Source organism: Pezoporus occidentalis, unplaced genomic scaffold (assembly GCF_034315485.1).
Source record: "Pezoporus occidentalis ecotype Australia unplaced genomic scaffold, CSIRO_AGI_Poc_V1 ctg21, whole genome shotgun sequence".
NCBI lineage: Eukaryota > Metazoa > Chordata > Aves > Psittaciformes > Psittacidae > Pezoporus > Pezoporus occidentalis.
In genome coordinates, this window is record NW_026913964.1 from 6,959,748 (window position 1) to 6,970,000 (window position 10,253).

The 10,253-nt window shown below is 36.2% G+C and overlaps 1 protein-coding gene across 2 annotated transcripts in view; it reads left to right on the forward strand.

Moving 5' to 3' along the window:
* DPH6 (diphthamine biosynthesis 6) overlaps positions 1–10,253 on the forward strand; it is a 213,238-nt gene that overhangs the window by 94,373 nt on the left and 108,612 nt on the right. For both annotated transcript variants that reach the window (XM_062619375.1, XM_062619374.1), the window contains exons 11-12: positions 3,658–3,787; positions 7,870–8,044. In XM_062619375.1, the coding sequence (XP_062475359.1) occupies positions 3,658–3,787; positions 7,870–8,044 (305 nt within the window). The remainder of the gene's footprint in view (positions 1–3,657; positions 3,788–7,869; positions 8,045–10,253) is intronic.

The window sequence follows — 10,253 nt, forward strand, 5'->3', positions numbered from 1 at the left end:
TATACTGCTTTTAATATGGTATTAAGTAAGAATCTGTGTTGTTATACAGTTTTAAAACTTTGAATGTTGTGGTTGTCCGTTTGCCATCTCATTTTGCATTTGGTTGAAATCATTGATATCAGGACTGCCAGCTTTAATATTGAACACATCATAATTTGAATGGCTTTTGAAGATCCTGGAACGCCAGAATAGTGTTCATATCACTGTAGCAACACTATTTCTGCGGTACTTACTCACTTTATAACTTGCTATATAGCTTTCTCGCAATATACTCTCTGTGTGAATGTGCATGTGTGCTATGGATGCTGTCTACTTGCTGAAGCACTTTTGTAGCTACCATAATTTTAAATTAAGTTTTCTAGGAAGCTGATGTACATTTTGGCATCTATGATTAGGTCAGTAGCAGTAAGTCTCCTTTATATTCTTAATGTAAAGGAGAAATTGCTGTCTTGGGAATCATGAAATCCAGGTTCCCTAATATCTTCCTCTTACAAGACACTGACATATAAAATGGTCACATTTTGGTTTTGTGGGCGATTTTGATTATAACTTTTAACTAAAACATGTTTATACAGGCTTCTTTTTCTAAAAATATAAATAATTTTTAGTATATAAATGGATAGGCTCATACTCTTGTTCACGAATTTCATGAGGTATTGTTCTATAAAATCTTATTTTTGCATGTGCAACTAAATATTCATGATAAAAAAAACTAGTATTTTTATCAGAAGCAAATAAGTTATACTTTGTAGAAGGTCATTAAGCTAGTTTTTGATTGATTGGAAATGATTAAGGTGGATGCGATCAAACTTTTAGTAAAAGACAATAGTGTTTAGTGCAGATTTTCTGGGCATAACCTGTAAATTGAAGCAAAAGGGTTGTGTAATGTTTTATTTTGTTCTCATATTTGAATGGAAGTCTGCCAGTACAAATATTATATATTTTTACCTTAGCATCTGTCAAAAAAATTGTCTCTCTGACAAGGACCGTATTCTACTGCTTTCAGCAAATTACTTGCATTAGCTGTAGTACAGTAAAAAAAAAAAGTGATAAAAAGTGATAATTTTCTGAACCTTGGTAGAAAATGTCAGTTCTCACATTTCCTTTCATTTTTCTCTTTTTCAAAGTCAGTATGAAGACTGAATGAATTATGATTGTGTCATGGCAAAAGAATCAATTTTTTTCTAAGAACTTAACTGATCTGCAAATATGCACAAGGCTTTTTCTGAACTCATGCAATCTGTACAGCAGTTCAATCTTCAGTGTTGTGAAAATGGAATAAGCATGGTCCTTTTAAACTCTTTGATGGGTTAACTGGTTTAATCACGTCTAAAGAGGATAAGTGCTGCCAAAAGGATTCAGAAATGGAAAGTTATTGCTAGAAGTTATGAAACATGGTTATTCTGTTAAAGCGGATGCAATTCTTCCATGAAACAGAGCAGAAGGGAACCCAGTACATGGCTGTTTACATTTATTTTCTTAAACTCTTTTGTTAAATTTTTCTTTAGATATGATTGGAAGGTGACAAAGATTACATTGCTTTATATATGAAGCACCTCTGGTGCAGCTGTAACATAAAAAGTTCCATAGTCTTGAAGGGAACTACATAGAATTTTATTATATTAGAATTTAGTCCAAAATGCTACTTCCTGAAGATAGTTTGGATGCTGTATTTTGTGGCTCTCAGCCTAAGAATCCTGGATAGCTGTTTTAGAAAGATGAATCTGGACTTTGGCTAATACTGCCTTTTGGGTCAGTTCTTTTTAGTGAGTTATGCCTAAGTAAGGATGAGTCTTGCCTTATGTTTATAAATTATCAGAAACAGTGAATGGCTCAAAATATAGAAGAAAGGCTATATAGTTTCCCTGTACATCTTGGACATGTGCTGCGTAGGAGTCCTCTCCTTGGGTAGCAGAGCTTGCCATCAAGAACCCAAATGGTGGGTTAGTAACTGATTCATCATGCCCTTCTACTAGATAGAGTGCTTTGGAGGATCAATTTTGTTCAGCTTCCAAGCTAGGGAAAAATTATTCCCATCATTCCTCTAATTCATATATAGCAAAAGGGGATTGTACTCTCACTTACTTTAAGAAGATTTTAAAAAATAAAACTAGAAATTATGAATTTATCCAAATCTCTTTGCCTTCAACTTGCTCTAATACTGTTAAGCATCCACAAGATAGACAGTTTGTTGGCTTGTGCATTTTAAATTTAGAGCTGGGGAAAAATGGGTTGGTTTGGGTTTTTTTTCCCCTCCAGTATTTCATATAATGCTTCAAAACTTTTAACTGCAGGTTGAAACCCTTCTCATGACATAGCTGGCGTTGACTTGGTGATTGCTATAAAGCAGCATTAAAATAAATTTATATTTCTGAACAGAATTATTATTGTGTGCTAATTTATCAGCTGGTAATTCCATAGGAATTCTGCAATTTCTGTAATTTCATAGGAGTTCTGCAACAATTGTTGTATAATCACTTATATCACTTGGCATGCACTTCCTTTTCTGTCAGTGAGAACCCCCCCTCTTCAGATTGCCAACACTAATGGCAGTATGATAAAGTAAAGCTGAGACATTCAGAGCAAATCTCAGTATTGGTGTGACTAAATTAACCTTTTTTAGAAGTGTGCCAACTCCTGAACTGTTTTTAAAACCGCAGAAAAGTTTTACACGAGAAGTATTTGTTTATCAATAAGGCAATAGCCAAAAGAGATTGTCTTTATAGTCTTACACTTCTCCATTGGAAAGCTACTGTATAGAATAACATTATGTAGATTAACGTAGCTCATTTAAGTTAGGTCACATGAAACTGTTGTTAATATATGTTCTATATTCAGAGAAGATTTTTTTTCATTTAGTTTCAATTGCTCATCAGTTGCAAAAGAGCCACACTGCAGATTTGATCACATATCTTGTTATGGTATTTGCTATGTAAGAGTAATACACCCTGCTAATCATTTTCTGTGCATACACCTCCAGATGATCTTGACTTCCCAGTATCTTTTTTTTTCAACTGTGATTGAACTTTGCTCTCCTCTTATCTTTCCTTCATTTCTCCTGTGGCCACCTCTGCTTCCTATTTTCTGCCTTGCCATTTGTAACTCTTTGTTTATGCAGAGATTATTGCAGTGAGGGGTTTTAAAAACAGCTTAGACAAGCATCCCTCTGGAATAGCATATAAATGTTTGATCTTCTCTTTGAAAAGGGTGATGCTCTAAAAGACCTCTTATTGTCCTTTCCAGTTCTGTACTTTTTGTGATTCAAAGGTCTTTCTAGATTACTAGCTGTCATAAACTGAAAATAAAAAAAATACAAGGTAGTGAAAGTTACGGATACAAGGAGTTTGGGCTGTAGCATATCTACATGCATTAATGCGTGATATTTTTTCTTGGGGCAAGAATTTGCCACTGCACAGGGTGGACAAAATTTACTTGTATTCTGCTTATATTTGGAAAATGAACGTGACAGAGAATGCAATGAAAAAAATGGGTATTATGTGGGGAAAGGTATTATCTTGTAAAGCCTTCAGTCAGGTTTAGGCAACTGATAGGTTATTGCCAGCTGGTTTTGCTGTACAAAACCAGAATGCCTATGCTGTCTTTCTACACACATTTAAAATATTCTGTCTTTAACAGCTGTTTATTTTTATCCTGCAGCTAATATGACTTCAGAGGGATTGAAACCAAAGGATATTATTTTGGTACATCTGTATATGAAGAGCATGAAAGATTTCAATGTTATAAATTCAGTTTATGTGACAGAATTTGATTTGTGTCCACCAGCAAGGTAGGATTAGACTACTGCTATAGTATATTTATGATATACTGTAATATATTGAATTCTTTTTACCATGTTTATGAAGCTTTTGTCCAAGTGTTGGTGCCTCACAGACTTAGAAGTAGACTTTTGCTGCCTTTTTGGAGTAATCACATCAGGGCTGCTCAAGTCAAAAACACTAGGGATGGAAATTCTTGCCTTAATATATACCATAAGTTTTATAAATGCATCCCATATATGGATTTACAGAAGAATAATACATCTTCTGCAAGTCTCGATTATTCTGACTTGATTGAACTGAAAAATCATTTCTGTTGGTGGGATTTTATTTGTTGCTGTTAGTTTGCCTCCCTTTGCCTGCTGGCAACACTACTCTGAATGCAGCCCAAGATATCATCGTCCCTCTTTGCTACAAGGGCACTTTGCTGACTCATGTTCAGCTTGTTTCCATCAGGAGCCTCCAGATCCTTCTCTGCAAAGCTGCTTTCAAGACAATGTGCCCAGAGAATATACTGGGCCATGGGTTTGTGCCTTTCAAGGAGAAGGAGTTGAACTTCATAAGTTCCTTGTTGAACTTGTGTGCTGCTTTCTCCAGCCTGTCAAGATCCATGTGGATGGCAACAGAAAACTCTGCCATTCCTTCCAGTTTTATGTCATCCGCAAACTTGGCAAGGGTATACTCTGCCTCATTGTCAGGATTATTAATGATGATGGTGAACAGAATTGGGCCCACTATAGATTCTTGTGGTACATGCCTAGTTACTGGCCACCTGTAAGACTTTTTGCAGCTAATATGCACCTTCTGGGCCTGGCCATTCAGCCAGTTTTCAGTCCACCTCACTGTCTGCTCATCCAGCCCATACATCAACAGCTTCTGTATGAGGCTGTTATGGGAGACAGTGTCAAAAGCATTACTGGAACCTAGCTACCAACGATTATTAAGTCTTCCTAAAAGTGATGAGGTCCTTCTAGGTCCTTGTGACAAACCTTATTCACCTTGTTCTGTTAATTTTGTTAAATACAAAAGATTAATTAGCTGAGTTGCCTGAGATTTGCATAATGAGACACTGGGAGTTATTTCAAGACTACCAGTATATGCTTACTCTGCTCCGTTTCTTCCCCTGCTTATCTGCACTTACCTGTGACTGAAGATGAATACTGGACTGGATGGATCTTTGGCTTGATCCAGTGTGGTTGTTCTTAATCTCTTGTGTTTCCATCAGATTATGATTTTAGTGGGTAGCTTAGCTACACTTGTATATTCAGTAAGAATGCAAGTATGAAAAGGAATTATTTTACTGATGCTAACACTTTTATTCTGTCGTGGTTTAAACCCAGATGATAAGTAGGAACCATGCAGCTGCTCATTCACCCCTCTCCTTTCCCCCTCCCTATGCAGGATGGGGAGGAGAATCAAGATTATAAAACCAGGGGGTTGAAATAAGAACAGTTTGATAACTTAAGTACAATATAATGCTAGTATTACTACTGCTAATAATAAGGGAAATAGTGAATAGAGAGATATAAAACCAAAAGGGGAAACAGTGATGCACAATACAACTGCTCACTGATACCCAGCCTGACCCAAGCGGTGATCAGTCCCTTCTGGATAACTCCGTCCAGTTTATATAATGAGGATGACATGCTGTGGTATGGAATAGCCCTTTGGCTAGTTTTGATCAGCTGTCCTGTCTCTGCTGCCTCTCAGCTTCTTGTGCCCCACCCCACTGGCAGAGCATGAAAGACTCAGAAGACCATGACCAGGGTAGGTGCTACTTAGCAACAATTAAAACATTGGTGTATTACCAGTGCTGTTCTCGGACTGAAGCCAAAACACAGCACTGCACCAGCTACTAAGAAGACAATTATCTCAGCTGAAACCAGAGCACATTCATAGGTCCCCAAATCATAGTCTTTTAAGATCTGCTGTATAGAATCTTCAGTGTTGCATCCAAGTCAACCTCTGACATAATGAAACAGCTTGATAGTCTGCATATGCAGTGTGTGATTCCTGTGTTGTTTAGGTGTGGTGGTGTGGTTTTGTTTTTTTTTTCCATTGGAAATTGGGTAACAAACATCTAGCCTGTGAAATTTTTGTGTTTTTTTTTTTTTTAAAAAGTTGTAAGCTATAACTAATTTCTGTTTGTAATTTCTTTATTGCCTTTGTCAAAAAGGCTTATTTCTTATTATAGGAATTTATGTCCCTAAGCATCTGAGATAATATGCTCAGTTTGCAGAGCTGCTATAGTTTGAAAAATTCAACTTGGACCATAGGTTAATACAGGTTGAAAGGGACCTCTGGAGATCATCTAGTCCAGTCCCCTGCTCAAAGCAGGGTCAACTGTGAGGTCAAACCTCATGTCTTGTTCATATTTTTAAAACCAACTGTTTAGCAATTTTCTAGTATAGAATACTATATTTTATACTCCTATTTTTTTATACTCCTATTACAGAATATGAAGTGTAGTGTAGGTATATGAATTTTAAATACAGCATGGCAAATAGTTAAAAGGTATTGTAAAGATAGTCATCATCATAGAATCACATTCTACTACACAGTCTGGGTGTCAGAAGAACCTAAAAGAGCAGGAAGAGTCTTCTTCAAGATGTTGATTGTAGTCCAGGACTATGAAATCACAGAGGGATGAAGTGTGAATTGTGTGTGCCTTCAGAGGAGGGATCTAGTCCCAGCTGTAAACTACACAAAGTTAATTTCCACTCCTGTGTATCGTAAGTTGTCCATATGAGTCAACTTCTCCCAATTTAGCTTTCTTCATTTCTCATGGTGCTGCATGTTTTAAGCCTCCACATTTACCTAGCCAGCCACATAGTCTTCCATCACTAAAATAGCAGGTAGAAAGATTAGGAAGTTGCAGGAAAATAGCTTTTTATTATTATTTTTATGGAACAAACAGATTTATGTTGCATTCTGTCAGGAAGAAAAATTATACAGCTGTTTGCATGGCTGCATCATTGCATTATGCACAGAGACCTAGTTGTGGGAGTTCTCACAAGCAATATGCTGGAAGCGCTGACTCAAAGGGTGTGGATCTGCACTAAATTTGCAAAATTGTCTTGAAAATTTACCAGTCCAAGCAGAAAAATCCATTCATCCATGCTTATGATGGTGGTAATGAGGAAAAAATACTGTATTTGCATATGGGAGGAGGGGAGCAAAATAGTTTTCTTGGAAGAAGTAAGCAAGATGAGAAGAATTTTTGAAGGTTATGTTATATGATATGTAAAGAGAACAAGTAAATTTTTTGTTGGATTCCTGCTGGGAGCTAAATAGCTTTTTTATGCATGAACTGGAAATATAATTATTTTTCAAGCTTTGAAATGTTGGTTTCCCTCGCCCCACCCCCTTCTTTTTCACTGGCCACGTGCAACAGACTGTCTGTCCATCCAGGCACTCAGTGTACCTTGAAGCAAAGAAAAATGAATACTTAAAATGAATGCTTAAGTAGGTTTCCAGTCCTGTCATCAAGTGTGTGTCTGTCATGCAACCTGAAGTATAACAGAAAAATATTCTCGATATTGCATGATAAGGTGTGAGGAGGGTGTAAAGGAACAATAAGCTGCTGCTTTTTAGAAGCCTGAACCTACAATCCAATCAGTGGAAGGATATTTAGTGAAAAATGTGTGGAGATAAGAATATGACAATGGTACACTCAATCTAAAGGCTGCTTAGTGTAACCTGTTTGTCATTTCCAGAGCTGTGTGGTCAAGAGTTGTTGGTTTTTGTTGTGTTGTTGTTTGTTGTTTTTTTTTTTAATAAAAGAAATCGTATTGTTTTAATAAAGTAATACACATCCTAAAAATGATCAAATGGAAACGAGCCATTGACTATGGTGCTAACTTCTCACTGGTAATGGAAATTATCTTGCTGGAAGTCTGAAGGTGACCATTATTTGGAAAGAGGATAACAATATTAATGCTAGCAGGTTATTGCAATACCGCAGCTTTTGCTTTATGTTCCTGACAAAATTTCATTACATAGAATCCAAACAAAAAAAAACCATGGAAAATAAATGCTGAAAGTTAGTACAAGCAAACTCTGTTCGAAGTAAGAAATTGTCTTGTGTTTTCAGAGTATGTGTGGAAACCCTGTTACCTGATGGAGTGCTATTTTGCATTGACTGTCTTGCACATAAATATGACATTGCAGCAGATGATGTGTTACGTGATGAAAAACTGGTCATGCATGTACAGAGCATTTCCCACTGGGCACCTGCTAACATTGGACCTTACAGTCAGTCCATCAAGGTAGGGTATCTTTGTTACTTTGTGAGAATTCTTATGTCAGTTTACTGAAATGAGTACAGTTACAAAGTCTCCTTCTCTCCCATCTGAATGTGCAAAATAAAATGTGTAAAGAAAACAGGTTAAATTACTTTTTGAGCTTTCTGGTACTGCTTAACCATTTAAAAGTACAGCAAGGTTGCAGAACTGTTTTTTTGAAATTAATAACAATCTGAACAGGATATTGCATGCTATTTAAAAGTATGAAAAGGAGGCAGTAAAGTATCATGGAAGAATGGACCAAAAATTGCTTGAAATTGTAATAATTTTATGATGATGAAGTGTTGATCAGTTTTGTGTTTGAGAAACAGAAGCTTAATGATCTTAAAACAGTAACTAGTTATTACCCTTATTTTCTGCATCTGTAAATTTTGTTTGTCATTTGCCTGACAAGAATTGAAAAATTAAATTGTTGTCTTTTCAGTCCAGTGTGAAGTTTTGTGGACACTGGGGAATCATCATGGTTTTGCTCAGTTCAGAATGGGCCATGGACTGTAATATTCAGGGTATTGCAAGTTGGGATTAATGTGCACTGGCATGTGGAAGTGGAGCTGGCAGCAGAAAGGTGTAGGTAGTTCATGCAAACTATGGAATTCATACTTCAGGCTCAGCAAATGTCACTTTAATTCTGTAGGGACCTTTTAGGGTCCTGGCAACAGTGCTATGAGGAGAAATAATAGAAATTTGAAATTTACCATGATCTCAGTCTGATAGACACCAAACAACAGTGGCAGAGTGAAATTAAGATTTTCATTGTATTTGTAGAAAAATCAAACATTCTTTCTCTTTTGGGATTAACATTCTTTAAAAATAAGTTCAGTGTTTCTACTTGCAAGAAGTAGAAACTGTTGTAAGACACAATATGACTTCTTATAATTAAAAAAAAACCCTGAGATAATTTAATGTAATTTTATTGGTCCACCTCTGCCAATCTTAATGTCTGTGTCAGTAACTGGAATGTAAGATACGTCAGAATTATTGTTAAGTCTTATCTCAGCAATGTATAACAAATACTCTGATCATGTCTTCCTAATAGTAGTAATATAGACTACCTAGGCTATTCAGTCTGGGAGTATGTGATGATACGGGGTTTGCCTTTCACCATCCAGATCTTTGTTCCTCATTGGACACCAGCCCAATTTGTGTTGGTCATTCATAGTTGTAGCTTGGAATTTTACAAATTTTACTGAAGGTACTTCATGGTTTTACTTCTCACTGTTGTTTATCAGATTACTATTTTATTTCATGTTTTAATTCTGTTTTACCAGTGGATTAGAGGATTTGTCAAGGCTAAGCAGTAATGGGTAGTTTGCCTACCATCATCAGAAAAGCTAACAGCACAGTCATACATCAGGGAATTAAACATGAAGATGCACTGCAAAGCAGTGTTTGGGGTGAGAAATGTCTCTTGAGGGCTTATTCAGTGTTATTTTGTGAGAACATTCTTTGAGCATTTATGAATTATGAGCGTAGTCCATTAAAAATAGGGTTTTTTTTTGGTTTTGGTTTTTTTTTTTTGGTTTTTTTTTTTGTTAAAAAAAGCCCAGTGCAGCTGAAACACCACAAATACTTCCCAAAGAATGCATGGAAAGTTGACAGTGTTTGTACCAGATGTTCTTCTAGTATGTTAATGTAATTTAAAAGTCTGTTTGCACTTACAGTTTGCTTTGGCAAAGTTTCATAATGTTTTTCTATCTGGAAATGAACAGATAAACTTCCACCGTGGAATTATCATACTCTCATGTTCTACAATAACTTTTGATGGTGACATACCAACATAGATCCACCTATGACTTGATTAAGTCCGCTGAACCTTTTAGCTTTTCCTTGTGACCTCAGTTCTTTCCCTCAGACAGCTGCTGCATCCCAGTATCAGCCATCCTTGATGCATCTTTCTCAGTTTTCTCCTTCACAGTGTCAGAACCCAGGAGCAGAAACATAAAAGCCAAGAGTGTTCTTGCTTTCTCATTCCAATGTCCAGATGCTTATAACTTGATCAAAGTTTGGGGTTTGGGGGTTTTTTTGTTTTTTTTTTTTCTGTTTACGCACATTAAAATAAAAAATTGTTTCCTTTCATTTTTCTGATCTTCAAAGTGTGATAAATTAGCAAGTAAGTACTGTTTGAATGATAGTGCAAATAAAGAATCTTGCATCTGGTTTAAGGTAGTGATAC